At 37.6% G+C, this 18,319-nt stretch overlaps 1 protein-coding gene across 3 annotated transcripts in view; it reads left to right on the top strand.

The window, feature by feature from the left end:
* Positions 1-18,319, top strand: part of RAPGEF6 (Rap guanine nucleotide exchange factor 6) — a 213,260-nt gene that overhangs the window by 187,639 nt on the left and 7,302 nt on the right. For 2 of the 3 annotated variants that reach the window (XM_023196720.3, XM_023196718.3), the window contains 5 exons: positions 1,933-2,153; positions 5,916-6,104; positions 9,199-9,333; positions 15,261-15,489; positions 17,243-17,733. In XM_023196720.3, the coding sequence (XP_023052488.2) occupies positions 1,933-2,153; positions 5,916-6,104; positions 9,199-9,333; positions 15,261-15,489; positions 17,243-17,733 (1,265 nt within the window). Of the gene's footprint in view, positions 1-1,932; positions 2,154-5,915; positions 6,105-9,198; positions 9,334-12,532; positions 13,088-15,260; positions 15,490-17,242; positions 17,734-18,319 lie in introns of those variants that run through there. The other variant, XM_023196723.3, reaches the window with a different exon arrangement.

The raw sequence follows: 18,319 nt of genomic DNA on the forward strand, positions 1-18,319 counted from the left end.
TTGTTAGAATTTTGTGTCTCTCCTAGATTTGTCAACACCTACTTTTTTTATATTAACTAAGATAAAATTATTAAATATTTGTGTTAAAATTTGCTCCTAAATAGCTGCAACTTGATTTTACTGCATTTCTTTGAATTCAAGACATCGTCAATTGTTGGGCATATTGTTCTTTTATCTACTACTAAGGAAAATCACTGCAGTGTCCTGTTACCACTGAGAATTTCTACTTTATGCTTATTGAAGGAGCTCTTACGGACTTAGCTATGGATTTTTATCACAATGTCAAAACTGAATTTTTAAAAATCAATATTTTTATTCACATAAAAAGGATATAAGCAAAATAAATTGGTTTAGATTTTCCTAAAATTTCTTTATATTCAAAATATGAATCTTCTGAAATGTTTTCTTTTAGAGTCATTAGCTTCTGAATTTTGTTTTCCAGAACCCTCCTCCCCCATACAGTATTGCCCTCTGTGCCATCCAATGTGTTGGTAATGCACCATTTCTTTGAAAAACCACAAAGGAACTGAAAGCTGCTAGTGCTGGGCTCTCAGGATAGCTTTGGAAATAATTAGAGTTAGTTTTCTCTTGTCACTTGCTTTGGGAATGTTCTTGAACTTGTCAGATTTATTACTTCCTTTTAATCATTTGGTCCGTGAAGGTTAAAAGGCTAATTCACTAATGTCATTGGATTTTCTTTCAAGCCATTCTGCAAGTTTTGAGGTTCCTGCATGTGTAAATAATGTCTTGTCATAGTTTCTGCCAGGCCAATAGCAGCTGAAAGTTGCCACTGAGTGTAAGATATACCCCTATTTGAGAGCTCTTAAAATGTGAAAGAAAAAAATGCCATAACACTTTTTCAACTATATTTCACTTAATTTACAATGAAAGCATTAGGATCTTAGTGTCTCTTTTAAAGTAGATAGATGAGCACTATGGTCTTTGTATTTAGAATATTTTTATATAAAAATGAAGCTTAATTTAGAACCCGTAGATAACCATATTATTTTGGAATGGCGAAATAAAATACCATCTAAATAAAAATTATTTAAGAATTTTGTATTTGTTAGACTTGTTGGAAAGGACAAACACCATTGCAGTTGCTGTTTTCCATTGGTTCTAGGTGCAGTCATTGTAGGATGTTTGCCAAAAAGAGTAGAGTCGGGTGAAGCTGTAGCTTGTTTGAATTGTGGTTATTTCCACCCAGCTTGCAATTCTGTCACATTCACAGGCATTACAAAAGTGATGTCCCAGATCCTCAGTTGTAGAACCCAAATATTGCCTAACCATTCCATATGTGAGTAGAAGCATTGAGTTTTTCCTGCATTCTGATTTCTGACTATATTGAATTGCGTATAAATGCTGTAAATTTTCAGCTAATATGTTATTGGTAGTTCTCTTTGAGTTTTGGCCAAAGTAATGGTTACTGGTAAAATTGGTTAACATGCTCAGAGTGGGCCTGCTATAATGGTAGCGGCAATAGCATGTCGAAAGCAGAACAACAAGCAAAACTACTTTAGAACCGTCATTGCTAAAGAACCCTGGTTCAGAGATTTGGCTGGGGATGGACTTGTCCTGGTCCAGACTCTTGCCGTATCTTCAATGCGTGGGTGGCCTCCAGGACCAGAGGAATGATTTTTCTTGTTACTGTTGTGCCATGGGTTGCATAGGCACAAACACAGGCCTGTTGGAATATGCCACTCAAGGGGGCATTGTTATCCTATTCTTTTGAATTCTGTACTTTGCCAAATCCTGTTCTTAATTCAGAACATCACCATATGTGCCAAATTACTTTGCATTAATGCTCTTCATCTTTTTTAACTCATTTACATCAGCATGCAATAGCATTAACAGAACAAAATCTTTTAATCTTCAATCTATGCTTAGTTCTCATCTCTACAGCCCCTTATTGTGATTTTCATCTTCTTACAGGTCACTGAGTCAAGGAAGCACAAATTCAAACATGCTGGATGTTCAGGGAGGTGCTCACAAAAAAAGGGCACGCCGCAGCTCTCTACTTAATGCCAAGAAGCTATATGAGGATGCCCAAATGGCAAGAAAGGTGAAGCAGTATCTTTCCAGTCTGGATGTAGAGACAGATGAGGAGAAGTTCCAGATGATGTCATTACAGTGGGAGCCTGCGTATGGTACTTGTGAGTATGAGTTTTCATTTACGTGACACTAAAGAGTACAACAAAATAAAAACTTACTTCTCTAGAATTATGCCTAAGTCCCAAGAAAATTAACTTTCACTCACAAAAGATTACTGACATACCTTAGGCATCATGTGATCCAATTAATCACGTACTGAATCCCATCCATTCCTGATGCCTACGCTATCCAGAAAATAGAGGAATAAGTAGATCTTTAAGAAGCTTTTTAAGTATTTTAAAAACTGGATCATTATAGAGGAGCCTTTCTGTTGGAGAACACTTTTACATTCATCCCTAAAGAGTAAACATAAGGGGAATTTTTACCTCTTTTTATTTCATGGATAATATGTACCAGCTAGAAACTATAAGACATTTGATTAAAACACCAGTGATAATAGGTACCTTACAGGTGCCAGTAGTAAGGTAAACCAAAAAGAATCAGACACATTCTGATATTAGATAGTCTCCAGAAAATATGATGAAAAAGATCATGTTCTCAATACGAATTTTTTTAATTAAATACAAGCAAGAGAATGCATATATCTTTGGGTCAAGGAAATTATGAATTCTAAGAGCAAAAATCGAAGATAATGAAATATATACTGTTATAACAAAATAATTGTAATTCTTAAGTTGTAGATTAAGGCCAGGCATTGGTATGTCACACCTGGAAACCTAGGCAGGAGGATCGCTTGAGGCCAGCTTTCACAACTCAAAGAGACCCCATCTCTACAAAAAAAAAAATTAAAATTAGCCGAGTGGTGGTGCTAGCATCTTGGGAGGCTGAGGCAGGCAGGTCACTTGAGCCTGAGAGTTTGAGGCTGGAGTGAGCTAGGACTGTGCCACTGCTCTCCAGCCTGGGCAACAAAGTGAGACTCAGTCTCTAAAAAATAAATAAATATAAACACACACACACACACACACACAGTGGGTTAAATTTGCCCATAAAAATTGCAATAGAATTTTATTTCAAAATTCCTAATTGACAAGGGGTAGTAATTATCATGGATTGACCCTAAGATTGATAAACAATATGGTATTTGCATAGTAATTTTTAAAAGTATGTCAAAAGAAATAATAGAAATCAGGAAGTGGAAGTAGAACCAAATACTGATTTTTAAAATTTCAGTTGTGACAATTTTTAAATAAGGGTAAGGAGCCTTTTAATAAGTGCTATAATCAAAACAATATCATGAATGCTTCTACATAGAAGAAAAGATTTGGAGTATGATGGGAAGAATACCTACGAAAGGATAGAGGCAGAATTTGAGTTTCATTTATTACCATTTGAGTAAGATTTTCTTCATCTTTGGTCCCTGTTTTCTCGCATGTAAAACTTTGGCAAGGGTTGGGAGTAGATTTTATTTCTGTGATTCTTTCTACATCAAAGTTACTAAATTTGGAAAAAGAAATTTTTAAAAGCTAACAGTTACTGAGAGCATTCTACATTCTGGCTGCTACATGTTAAATAGTACATGTTAAAAGTAAAAGCTGAAAGAGTATATAGAACCTTTAACATTTATTCATGTTTTAAAGTTAAAAGCCACATACATATTTATTAAAGCCTTCTGACCCTGCTTTGAGTCATCATCAAAGTTATTTTTTCCCAGGTAATTTGATATAGACTTAATCATCTCGTGGTTATGAAACGCAGTTTATATACAGTGTCATACCTTCCTCTTCTTACACCCACCCCAGACTTGTGTCTGTCTTTTCTCATAACACTAAATGATGTCCCATGCTACATATTTAATATCTGTTTGAAATGAGAAAATCTTTAGGCCTTTCTTTCTTAAACTGGATTTGAACATTTAGTTCAATGCATGTTCCTTTAATTTGGTTTGAGTATATTTATAATGCATAATTGATTTTTAAATGTTTAAATAGTCACTCTCCCAAGCCCAAACAATAGTGGATTTCTGAGCATTATAGAATTTGGTTCTTCCTAATTAATTAGAATATATGTGGTTTTTGTCATTCATCTGTGAACTCTTTATTTTTAAAGTAGGCTCAGATTTTTTTTCTTTCTACTGTAGCAATTATTAAAATAAGATGTCATTGATTAGTATTGACCAATCAATGAGAGAAGGATGAAAGTATTTCATGGCTCTAAACAAAGATGATAACCTCTTGGATTCAATTAGTTGGTGAGCCACTGCATATTTTCTCCTAGGGTCCATGCATTTTGACTTTCTAAGATATTCTGTGATTCTTATCACCCCACATATTGTCTAGCTGTCTTAATAAAAGCATAATAGCTATTATAGCTGTGTTGAGACAGTTTAGATACCTGTTTTTGCTTTTATCTTGATGTTTAAAACAAATACTTCATTAAGTACTGAGGCTGCACCTGCATGGAATATATCCACCCTGGATAACCTAAGGATTAAAAGTACTCCCTGATGGAAGAATGTCTTCCCCTTGGACTGTAGTATTGGTTTTATGTGAAGGAGGCAGCTTTTATTAGTCAGGGTTCTCAGTTTTTTATTCTCACATTCATTTTCAAGAAAATGGATTTATAAAAACACTATCTCTGGTTTTCTTGTGTTAGAGCTGTTGAGATAAGTTCACTTATTTATTCAACAAATACCTATTAAGCATCTGTTTTCAGTCAGTAACTGGCACATAAGGATGTAGTAACAAACAAAATGCAGAGTCTTTACTCTCTAGTAGGTTAAAGCCTAATGAAAGGAACAGAGAGGATAAAGCCTAGTGAGAGTATAGGACTGATGAGAGGAAAGGTAAGCGAGTCAAGTCAAGGGGGCAGGCTGATGCCAAATCATGCAGGGTCACGTGGGCCTTGTTTTAGGGATTTGGGTCTTTATTCTAAAAGCAAGGGCAAGTTAAGGTTTGTGCAAAAGGAGAAGGAAAATGATATGATCAAATACTCATTTTGGAAGAGTTACTCTTCATGAAGAAAGCCTCAAAGGCATGCTAGAATTGATACAGTGAGAAGAATATTTCAGTAGTAAAGAGAGAATGTTAACTTGACCCTCAGCAGGGTGATGATGGAGCTAATTAACATGGATTCAAGAATTATTCAGGGCTGGGTGAGATAGCTCACATCTGTAATCCCAGCACTTCGGGGAGGCTGAGGCATGTGGATCACCTGAGGTCAGGAGTTCGAGACCAGCCTGGGCAACGTGGTAAAACCCCGTCTCTACTAAAAATACAAAAATAGGCCAGGTGCAGTGGCTCACACCTGTAATCCCAGCACTTTGGGAGGCTGAGGCAGGCGAATCACTTGAACCCTTGAACTTGGGAGGCAGAGGTTACAGTCCCAGGACCATTGCACTCCAGCCTTGGCAACAAAAGCGAAGCTCCATCTTAAAAAAAAAGAAAAAAAAAAAAGCCAGGTTTTGTGGCTGGTGCCTGTGATCCCAGCTACTCGGGAGGCTGAAGCAGGAGACTCCTTTGAACCTGGGAGGTGGAGGCTGCAATAAGCCAAGATTGCACCATTGCACTTCAGCCCTAGTGACAGAGAGAAACTTCATCTCAAAAAAATTTTTTTAAAGAATTATTTAGGAGATAAAATTAACAACTTATTCTACCAAAATTTTAGAGATAACATTTTTTATCTGACTCACCAAGCAATAGAGATAACATTTTATAGTATTTAACTGAAATTCCTACTAAGAAAATTAATCTGTTTTATTTTTTGTACTAAAAATAGATGGTTTTAAAGTAACCATTTTTTATTGCCAGTGGTGATAACCTTGCCTAAAAACATTCAGTTACTTATTTCTTACTCTCTCCTATTAGTGACCAAGAATTTAAGTGAGAAAAGATCAGCCAAATCATCTGAAATGTCCCCAGTGCCTATGAGGTCAGCTGGCCAAACAACTAAAGCCCACTTGCATCAACCCCACAGAGTAAGCCAGGTGCTTCAGGTGCCAGCTGTTAATTTGCACCCCATCCGGAAGAAGGGACAAACAAAAGACCCTGCATTGAGTGAGTATTCACCGTTAATATTACATCCATTTAACTGAAATTTCCAGGGGAGTTAGAATGAAAAATAATTACAGATGTTCAGGAGATAAGCTGTTGTAGGTTGTGTAATATAATCATCACTTCATGAATCAAAAAGTGTTTCATTTTGACTGTAGATGTTTGCTGACAGCATACATGTTTTAAATGCCAACATTGGATTTCCTATAATACTGAAATCTGTTGATCAATAGAAAATTTACAGCAAAGCATTTTGAGTACCAGGGGCTTACTGCATTCAAAGGTGTATTTAATGAAATATCTAATACAGACACAATCTACAAAAACCGTGGAAATGAAGTTGCTTATTCCAAAAATGACTATACGTTGTTTTTTGTCTTTAATGACCCCTTTTGAAAATCTAGTTAGGAAACAAGAGAATGTAACTTTTATAAAGTGTAGACCACACTTTTTTTTTTCTGTTAGGCCTTGTGGTCATTATTCATATTATTTTTATTTGTTGTTTTAACAGTATCACTATTTTAGCCTTTTAGATGAGAAGCTAGATTAGATTTGATTCCTAGCATGATTACTTAGACCATGAATTATATGTAGTATATGTTTAGTAGAACTTTGTTCATTTAATCTGTTGTTGTTTGAGATACAGAGTTGAATAAGAAATTCCCCCTTCTTTGCCAGATTTTCAGTCTGGTGATGTAGACACTCACACAGATGACTTCAGTGTAATGTGTCTTCTTCTTATGCCAGGGGTATATGCAGAACATATAAAAGAACAAAACAAAACAGAGGTAACTTAGAGGTAAGATAGGGCTTCAGAAGAAGGCTTTTTGGAAATAACATCTAAGCAGCCTGAAAGGCTGGTGACAAAGAAGATGATTAGGCAAAAGTTCCAGAGAAGTTGCTTCAGACCGAGGAAACAGCTTGGTATGTGCAAGAAATTACAAGCACTTTGCTGACTCTGAGTGGAAATTGCATGCAGTGTTGACAGACAATAATAATTAAAGCTAACACGTGGAGAGCACTTACTGAGTGCCAGGCATGGTTCAAATTGTGCTTTATTAATTTTATATGTCAGTCTTCATAGTAGTGCCACAAGATAAATGGTATTTTACCCTCATTCTACAAAGGAAGCGTAGAGCCTAAAGGAAGGCTGACTGGCTTTAAATCTTTGCGTTTAACCACTGTGCTAAACAGCTTCCAAGATGCAGAGAATGAAGACAAGTATGCTGAAATTACAATGTGCCATGCCAAAGGAAAGTTATCAGTGAGAAGCCATTGAAGATATTTGAACAAGGGATGGTTATGGTTCAAATTATGTTTGAGAAGGACTGTAGTAAGAATCACAGCAGGACTGGAGATAGAGAGCTCAGATGGAAAGCTGGTCTAACAGTTAAGTGGAAGTTGCCTGGGGCCTGGACTCGTTTGGTGGCTATGGAAATGGAGAATTGGGTGCAGAATTGGTAAAGTTGATGAATTTGTTGGTAGGAGTGAGAGAGGGACAAAGTTAGCTCTGTTTTTTTTTACTTGAATATCACCACTTGAGAGGCAGCATTACTTGTACTATGTAGCTTTCTTTCTTTCTTTCTTTTTTGGAGACAGTCTCCCTCTGTCGCCCAGGCTGGAGTGCAGTGGCGCGATCTTGGCTCACTGAAACTTCCATTTCCCAGGTTCAAGCAGTTCTTGTGCCAGCCTCCTGAGGAGCTGGGATTACAGATGCTTGCCAGCACACCTGGCTAGTTTTTGTGTTTTTAGTAGAGATGGGGTTTCACCATGCTGGCTAGGCTGGTCTCAAACTCCTGACTTCAGGTGATCCACCCACCTCAGCCTCCCAAAGTGCTTGGATTACAGGCGTGAGCCACCACGCCTGGCCCCGTATAGGTTTCTTCATTTCTTACTGTAATATGGCTGTTTATATGATAAATATGTTTATATTACATTTAATGAAGGGTAGTGTGAGTATACTATGATCTAAATTTTTTCATTGTCCAGTGGCTGCTTGTTACTATGTCAAAATCCTCATCAAAGTTGGCTTACTTTATATTTTGGTTCTTTGGGGGGTTTTTTGTTTTGTTTTGTTTTAAGTCAGAGTCTCACTCTGTCACCCAGGCTGGAGTGCAGTGGTGCAATCTCAGCTCACTGCAGCCTTCACCTCCCGGGTTCAAGCGATTCTCCTGCCTTAGCCTCCTGAGTAGATGGGATTACAGGTGTGCGCCACCACCCCTAGATAATTTTTGTATTTTTAGTAGAGATGGGATTTCACCATGTTAGTCAGGCTGGTCTCGAACTCCTGACCTCATGATGTGCCCGCCTTGGCTTCCCAGAGTGCCGGGATTACAGGTGTGAGCCACCGTACCCGGCCACTTACTTTATGTTTTAAGAACAATGTCTGTAGCTCTTTGATATTTCTTAGAGAAGATAAATGTGAAAACATCAATATATTGAAACCATTGCTAGGTTTGAGGTACACTAAACAGGACCAGACGTTGGACAAGGGTAATGAGAACTTTAAGGAATCTTTCCACTGTGCTGCATACTATTTTTCTATACATTCATGATTCTTTCTGTTGTTTACTTCTCTCCTGTAGTGTGAATTTAGTGCTCTTGAAAAGGGCTGGACTGGCAGCCCTGCAGCCTCTTCTGTATACCCACAGCACAGATGCACCACAGGTAGTGACAGTGCCAAAATCCCCACACTGCCCCTGCCACATGCCTCGCCCTGACTTGGAGAGGCCACCTCTAGAGGGGAGGGAAGAGTTTGGATCCATACCTTCTTTTTGAAGATTTCAAATCACTGTGTCAATTGTGGGAGGTGGGGCACAGCACTCAGACTGTTAAATGTAATTCCCTTATACCACAAAGCACAGACAAACTAATATAATCTGGTCCATGCTGACCAGCTGAATTTGAATGGATAACCTAGAGGTGAGAATCTCTGTGTGCCATTACCCAGTCATTTAGTCCCTGTTTGTCATTTACACATTTCAATTGACTACACTAGCCATTGTGTATCATAGCTTTAGTTACATAGTGATTTAGGCAACTATGGACATTTTAATTGTGAAATGATGCTTATTTGCATCTTTGGTTTTATTTTTAGATACAAGTTTACCTCAGAAAGTTTTAGGAACAACTGAAGAAGTAAGTGGTAAGAAGCATACAGAAGACGCTATTTCTGTGGCATCATCTTTACATTCTAGTCCTCCTGCATCTCCTCAAGTTTCCCCTCACAAAGGTAAGACAAAACATTTCAAACTAGTTCTTGTTAAACTAAACAATACTTTATAGCACATACTTTGCTTTTCAATCTATAGCAGTAATTGTAAATCATTAAGAAAAGCGTAACTCCTAATGCTTTTTAAACTTTGATGTTTTGTATTGCATTATTCGAATGCTTTTTGGGTATTATGCGTCATGTAACCAGGACTCCAGTATTCAAAGTGTGATCCTAAACTTCAACAGACAGCAAGCGTGGATAAGAATGAAGGCAGAAGCCATAGTTTTGGTGCAAATTCTTGGTGTCGTCATTCCAGTTTCCTATATTTGGACATGTCTATGAAGTGTTTGCAAATAAAAGTTTCTATAAGAGATTGTTTTTAGGCCAGGCACAGTGGCTTATGCTTATAATACCAGCATTTTGGGAAGCTGAGGCGGGTGGATCACTTGAGCCCAGGAGTTGGAGACCAGCCAGGGCAACATGATGAGACCCCATCTCTGCAAACAATGTAAAAATTAGGCATGGTGATGTGCCTGTAGTCCCAGCTACCTGGGAGGCTGAGGTGAGAGGATCGCTTGAGCCTGGGAGGCAGAGGTTGCAGTGAACTGTGATTGTGCCATTGTACTCCAGCCTGGGCAACACAGCAAGACCCCGTCTCAAAAAAAAGAAAGAAATTGTTTTTAACCAACTATAAGATTTAGGAAAACAAATATTTAGGTTGATAGTTTTCCTTTTTTTAGTAATAGAGTATTACCTTTTTTAAAATTAGGATTTAAAGTAACCTGTACTGTTGTGGATTTTTTACTTACACAGAATCTCATGAGGTGAAAAACTGAAATTCTTCTTGTTCATTGACATGTTTTCATAATTCAGACTGGAGCATTTCTTTTCGCGGCCAGCCTGGGCAGTGTGCACACAGATGCCATTTCATGTTAGCTGCACATGTAGCATTCTAAATATAGTGTGTATTTCTTATATTGACCCTTCACATTCTGTGTGTACCCTGGAGAGAAAGGGGATTTAGTCCTGGCATCTTCTTCACAGATGTAAAAGAATTACATATTTAAATAATCACACCAGAGGATGGTACATGGTCAGAGGGAAGACAGACTTATTATAATAATTCTAACAGGAGAGAGAAGCTTCTAGAGCTTGCTTCAGCTTCCAGGCTCTAAGTTTATTCTCACTCTGCAGAGCTCTTTCTTATTTTTGCCACCTGTGTGGCAATTATGTACAGTGATGTCAGACCTGAGTTTGAACCGTGATTCTGTCCTCCACTGTAGCTGTGTTACTACAAGTAATTTATTTATACGGTCAGGTTTTCTGTCTAAGATGGGAAAAAGACCATCTAGGCCGAAGCAGGTGGATCACCTGAGGTCAGGAGTTCAAGACTAGCCTGGCCAAGATGGTGAAACCCACCTATATTAAAAATACAAAAAAATTAGCCGGATGTAGTGGCACACACCTATAGTCCCAGCTACTCAGGAGGCCGAGGCAGGAGAATTACTTGAACCCAGGAGGCGGAGGTTGTAGTGAGCCAAGATCATGCCATTGCATCCCAACTAGTTTGGTGGCTATGGAAATCAAGGGAGAACTGGATACAGAATTGTTGCCCAACCTGGGTGACAAGAGCAAAACTCCATCTCAAAAAAAAAAAAAGAAAAGAAAAAGAAAAAGACCATTTATTTCATCTATTTTAAGAGCCTCTTACATGGTTTAAATGAAATAATATTTATAAAGCCTGATGTGTGGTAAGTGAATTGGAACGTCTCTTTTCTTTCTCTGCTGCCACCTCAGGACACCACAGCTCCATTACTTACTTGCTTTTTTCATCCTCACATAGCTGAGACTGGTTAAGTTTTTTTCATTCAGATTTTACTAAAGAAAGCTTAATAAAAATGAAACAGGAGATATAAACAGTGTATATTGTAGGTGTATTTATAAAACACAGATTTTGATACCGTTGTAGCTCATATATAATTTTGTGTGGCACGCAGACCTGTGTCATCACTTTCCTTGTCTGTATGGTCCTATCCAATGCACCCCTTACCAGATCTTGCGGTGTAGGATAAGCTGCGGTGCCTCCAGTCAGACAGATGGTCCAAATGAACAGTGTCCATATGCTCCTAATGCTCTTTCAGGAACATCTTTACACCCCTTACCCCTTTTAGAGACTGCTCAGAGGTCCATCCCATTATAGAGAATTCTAACTAGTAGGATCTGATTTGGTATTTCATGCCTGAATGTGACTTCTGGCAAGAGGTATTAGGAACAGGAATTCCTCCATTGCTCTTATTCCCAACAAAATCTACACTCAACACTCGAATAGAGAAGTCTTTTCTCCATTGTCTTTCATTGTGTAGCCAACAGTTGAACACCATATTTGTAGATTTGTGAGCTTCTCTTAGTAATGTTTGGAATTCTTAGAAGCCTGAAGAAATTCTTCTCTTCAAAACTGTTTCAGCTTGTTCTTGCATGTGTACTGTCAAAACCCCAACCAAGTATGATCCTTCTATTTGTGTAGACAGGTTTTTGCCAGTAATCTATGATTGAACAAAACAATCATTATGCTCAGAGTAAATTATTAGGATCTGTTCCTGGTTCTTATTAAACTTTGAGATCTGTTCTTTGTTTTCTTATGATTAAGAAAATAAACCTATCTTCATGTTTTGCATGAGGATAGTTTAAACAAGTACTTTAAAAAAGAAGTCGAGACCTTAAACATTATCTACCCTAGTGTTTAAGAAAAGCAGTCTCTCCACCTTGGATCTACAACAGGATCAGAAAATGAGCTTTATAAATATACCTATTGTATGTACTATTTGTATGTCTTATTTGGTTTTTACTAAGCTTTCTCATAGTAAAATCTACCTTACAATTCTAGACCTACATAGTTACTTTACAGAAATAATTCTAGTTACCTGGTATTTTTCCTTATGATTTTACCAGCTTGGCTTCCTTTCAGCAGTTTTTTTGTTTTTGTTTTTGTCACCAGCTTGTGCTGATAAAGGTAATCTTTCTCCTGCATTCTGTCTTGCAATAACTGATGTGTATATGTTATATATAAGTAGATTTTTTCCATGCATTAAAAAATATGTTGCTAGATTTCAATTTTTCAGATATTATTAAGATGTTAGAATTTTTAAATAGTGAAATATTATGTAAACAAGGCTAATTGTGATTGACCATGTCAGGGTTTTTGCATCTCTCCCTCCAGTTGGCAGTATCATATCTGATCACAGCAGCAAGATCAGTGGCCAGAGCTGCCCCGGAATAGGTGGGGCTTACTTGCAAAAGAAAATCCTTCAAATTACCAGGAGCACAGCCAAAAGAACAGACAGTACTGAGAAGGCCACTGAGGAGAATAGAGACAGGACAAGTTGTGAGAACACAACCAGAAAAAGAATGACATCCCCGTTTAGAAGACTTAGGGAAAGAATGCTTTCAAGGGAGAGACTAGTCAACAGCCAAAAAGAGGACACAGATCACAATCAAGCTACAGAAAGCTGTGAGAAAGTGAAGGATGTTGGAAGCAACATCAAAGATGAGAAAGGGAGTGCCATCTTCAATTCAAATAGCCAAGGCAACAGTAACACTTTAAACTGCTTCTATACGCGATTCAAGTCTAAAAGGAGGAAGACACTCTGATGAAGTTCCTTATTTTATTTTAGTGTTAAGTTTGTTTTCAGTTATTAATGTGTACATGGCTTAAATTAAACCATTTGTCAAAACTTAGGCAGATAACTTAGTAAAATACTATTTATAAGCACTTTAAAATGCCTCAGTTGTACATATGTTATTTTACTAATGTATTAAGTTAGTAAATTTTATACTCTTGTTTTCTGTAGTTGACTTTATTTTCTACTGTTAGCTGAATCTGTGAGTGAAATATGTAGAGGAGGCTTTTTTATCCTCTACTTTTTACATATCTTCGGGGGAGAAGGGACTAGTCTAACATAGCAATTTCAGAATCATCTGGAAAACTTGTTAAAAAATGCAATTACTGTGTCCCACCCCAGACTTCATAAACCTGAATTGCCAGAAATGGGATCCGGAATGTTTATTTTAATTGACTTGCCACGTGGTTCTTAGTATTATTGTATTTGAGAAATACTGATCAAACAGACATAAGAATGAAATTATTTTTAAAACAATGAAGCAAGACGATTATGTAGAGCAATGACTTTTTCTTTTGAGGAAGAAGGTATTTATTTATTTTTAATTTTCTTATTACATCCACTTTCTTGGTCCTCTTGAAAATTAACTAATCAGCTCATGGACATTGACAAATAGCAATGATCCCAAATTCAGAGATGTTTGATAGAAGTCAGAAGACTGGCTTGTCTTGGCTTACCCTGTTCCGGGCCACATAGGCCAAGTATAAATCACACATTTTCTGGGCCTTTTTCTCTTTGAAATAGTTAACAAAATGACTTAATAAGGTTACCGTGCAACAAATTAGTCCTTAAATGACTTGAGTTATATGTGAATAACTCCAAGATCCATAAACAGAGAAGGACCTTGGAACTAAGGATGTTGTCATCCTCTTTCTGCATGAAGATGAGGCCCTGAGAATTCCAGTAACATACCCAAAGCCTGTGAGTCTTCCTGATGACATTTCTAGGTATTATCCAAAGGCCACATATCTACTAAACCCTACTCTCCTCTGTGAACAAGAAGATATTTTTCACTTCTTTGAGACCCATCCCTCGTTGGGATTACTAGGGCATTTTCTTTTTCCTTTATTTCTAAACAAAAGTTTAGTTTCTTCCAGTTATCAAAATAGATTATTATGTACATTAGCCATTCTGTTGAAGATTTGTTTTTGGGTCCTTCACCTCAATGCATCCCTAGAATCCAGAAGGACGTCTCTCTAGTTGTCTGCTGTGCAGTAAGTCACAGAACAACATAGAACGTGTAGATGCTGTTTTTTTCTATAACACATTATTAAAAATGTATCCACTCAGCTGTTTAATATTCTGCAAGGTTGGTGAAGAAAAAGGAAACTAAGTCTGACACTCAGTTTAAACCTAAAACAATTTTAAAAACTGAAACAGGCTGGGCACAGTGGCTCACACCTGTAATTCCAGCAATTTGGGAGGCTGAGGCAGGAGGATCGCTTGAGGCCAGGAGTTGAAGACCAGCCTGGGGAACATAATGAGACCTCATTTCTGCAAAAAAATGTAAAAATAACTGGGTGTAGTGGTGCAGACTTGTAGTCCCAGCTACTTGGGGCTGAGGCAAGAGGACCACTTGAGCCCAGGAGTTGAAAGCTGCAGTGAGCTATGATCATGCCACTGCACTGTAGCCTGGGCAACAGAGCAGGACCCTGTGTCTAAAAAATAAAAAATAATCTAAAACGGTGACTCTCAACTCAAGACAAGACTTCTTAGGTGGGATATGCAGAATATCTGGGGTAAGTATATATAGTTTGATGAAGCAAAAGTGTAATTCTTTCCCTTGAGTCCTGGACTCCCACCCCTATCCTTATTTCAAGATGGTATTTTGGATTCAGATCAGGTCATGAAATATTCATATTAATCAAAGGAAGGAGCATTGGGTTAAAAAGAAGTTGAGAAGCCCTAAAGACATGTACTTTTTAAATATTTGTAATGTTCTTTATTAAATGATTATTATAGCTGTGGGAGAGCCTGAGACAGATATACCTTTAAACTAGTTTTCTTAGTAACACGGGACTTTGACTGTCTTTTTCTTGAATGTAGTTGTATTGGTGTGGATGGGTAGGTGAATGGATATGTAGGGGAGTGTGTAGGGGAATGTGTGGAGATATAATTGGCACCATTGTATCTACGTAGATGGAAACTAAAATTGCTTCTACTTTGTCTTCTGTTATTTTTGTGGGGTTTTTTTTCATCCTTTCCCCTACTACCCCCACCCTATGTTCCGTTTTTTTGTAGTTTGATCAATGCTCTTTTCTTGTTCAGGTTACACACCTATTCCATCAGCTAAATCTGACAACTTGTCTGACTCCAGCCATAGTGAGATTTCTTCACGGTCCAGCATCGTGAGCAATTGTTCTATTGACTCCATGTCTGCAGCTCTACAGGATGAACGGTGTTCCTCTCAGGCCCTGGCAGTCCCTGAATCCACTGGGGCATTGGAAAAGACAGAGCACCCCTCAGGGATAGGAGATCATAGTCAACATGGCCCTGGGTAAGCATCGTTGTCTGTATTCATAACACAAAACCCAAGCCAAGTGGCCACTGCAAGCAGTGCTCCCCAACTTGACCTTGGACCTCCCATGGGGTAATTGCAGAGTTATCCATAAAAGAATATGTGGGCCAAGCACATATTCTGTATTCTGAATATGTAAATAAGCACTATTTTGAAAGATGTATGGGTGTTCATTTTTGAAATGTTACTAAATTCAAGTAACTTTTTATCTTTATGTATCTTTCCAATCAGAACTCAAAGTGCATCTGCTATTTATATAGGGGAGATAATTTTTGAAATTCTGGCTGTTATAGGTTAATCAAAAAGGTTGTGTATTGGAAAGTGCCTCCAGTGCTGTGCACGCTGTAGACAGGTTGGGAGAGTAGGACTAGCCCTTGATCCCTGTTCTCTGAAAGTGTAATTTGGGGAGTAAGAATAATCACCTAGCAAAGGTTAATTTAAAAAAAAATTAACTCTAAATTTCTATTTAGAATCAAGCAACATGGAAACCTTTGAGAAAATTTATTCTAACTGATAAATATTGTGAAATCTGATCTACTTTAATATGAAAAATTTAAGATAAAATATTACCACATTTATAAAGGTTTCTAAACTATGATCTCTACACCAGAGGTCAACAAATGTTTTCTATAAAAGTTACATAGTAAACACTTTAGACTTCTCAGGCCATAAGGCCTCTGTCACAACTACTCTGCTATTACACCAGAACAGCCATAGACAACACAGAAACAAATGCCATGACTGTGTCCCATGAAAACTTTATTTACAAAAATGAGCAAAGGGACCACCAGATTTAGCCCTGGGCTATAGTTTGCTACCCTCTGCTCTATACTGTAAATGAGGGGTTTACAAACTCTTTGTAAAGGGCCAGATAGTAAAATATTTTCACCTTTGCAGGCTACATATAGTATCTGTCACAAATTCTTCTGGTTTGGTTTTGTTTTAAACTTTTTAAAAGGTTTTGCTGCAGACTATACAAACACAGGCTGTTGGCTAAATTTGGCCCATGAGCTGTAGTTTGGGGACCCCTGCCATAAATGATTCATAGGTAATTGGGGAAGTTGCTGTTTACTTGTTTACTTGACACTGTACTGGGCTAACCTCAGAGATACGTTGAAAAATAAAACATGATTCTTCAAGTTGGGAACTCTTAATTCTGTATGCATGGACAGTAGTCTAATATTGTGATGACCAAGAATGAATATGTATACTTAATGTTATTCATTTCAGATCTCATCTTTGCATTTTCATTTAAAATCAGTTCAAGAAAAATACTTGCCAGGCCTACCTGTGGTCCATACCAGCTGCTGGGGAGGCTGAGGTGGAGGATCACTTGAGCCCAGGAGTTAAAGGCTACAGTGCACCATGATCGTGCCTATAAATAGCTACTGCACTCCAGTCTGGGCAACAGAGTGACACCTGTCTCGGAAAAAAAAAAAAAAAAAAAAAAAAAAAACTAGCATTTTAAAATTTAAAAAGAAAAATTCTAAGGAAACTTTGCTAAGCATTTGAGTTTCTTTACTGTGTCTTCTGAGTGTTAACTAAATACTTATAAGGAATTTAGTGATAAATAATGATAATATTGTTTTCTTCATGATGTTATTTTGGCATCAACACTTGTGGTACATGCTCTATAGTTGCTCGTAGGCAGTAATAACTTGAAACAGAGAGAAGATAGTTTTTCCAGCAAGCCAGTAAATTACTTCTAATTGTACATTATCTCCAATTTTAGGTGGACACTCTTGAAGCCATCTCTAATCAAGTGTTTAGCTGTCTCATCGTCTGTGAGCAGTGAAGAGATTTCTCATGAGCATGTCATTATAGAAGCAGCTGACAGTGGTCGTGGAAGTTGGACTTCGTGTTCAAGCAGCTCCCATGACAACTTCCAAAGCCTTCCCAACCCAAAAAGCTGGGATTTTTTGAACTCTTACAGACATACCCATTTGGATGACCCCATTGCTGAAGTTGAACCCATTGACTGTGAGCCCTATTCCTGTCCTAAAAGCTGCTCTAGAACTTGTGGACAGTGCAAAGGAAGCCTAGAGAGAAAGAGTTGGGCCTCCTCCAGTTCTCTGTCTGACACATATGAACCAAACTATGGGACAGTTAAACGGAGAATATTGGAGAGCACTCCAGCTGAGTCATCTGAAGGCTTGGACCACAAGGATGCCGCTGACCCAGTTTATAAAACTGTCACTTCAAGTACAGAAAAGGGCTTGATTGGTAAGTTGTGTTTTTGTTGTCTGTGGCATTTAGAGATTAAGTAGTCAAAAAATGGCATTGGGATATCTTGGCCCTGGATTTTATCATTGCAAAAATTCATTCTCTAACAACCTTTCTTTCCTTCACAAACAAACAAATTATTTCCCAAAAATTCATGGTTTCTCAGAGACCTTGGAGCAGCTATTCAGCCCATTAAAATGAAAAGTCTGATGTGAAGGTATTTAATTAGAGGGACAAGTTTGTTTGTCTTTTGTTTTTAAGTTCTTTTTGGTTTTATTGAGGAATATCATCGCATTAGTGTGCAATGGTAAATAAAGGGATTATTCTCTTTATCACCTCATAAATTGTTCGGACCACAATTGCTCTGCATATGTGGTAGAAACATTGATTCTGCTATTGATTTTAGGTAAGTGAGAGAAAATGCCATAAGGAAGTCCAGAACATTTTTCAGTATTCTCTTTTGGTGTACATCATGAGTAGGCCAACTCCTGTTTGTGAATTCCATTCCAAGCTTTCTTAGTAAACATTTTTAGTATTTAACCATCAAATACTTTTTACAAATTTCTTTCCTGGACTGTATAAATAC

The sequence above is a fragment of the Piliocolobus tephrosceles genome, chromosome 4 (genome assembly GCF_002776525.5).
Source record: "Piliocolobus tephrosceles isolate RC106 chromosome 4, ASM277652v3, whole genome shotgun sequence".
Taxonomy (NCBI): domain Eukaryota; kingdom Metazoa; phylum Chordata; class Mammalia; order Primates; family Cercopithecidae; genus Piliocolobus; species Piliocolobus tephrosceles.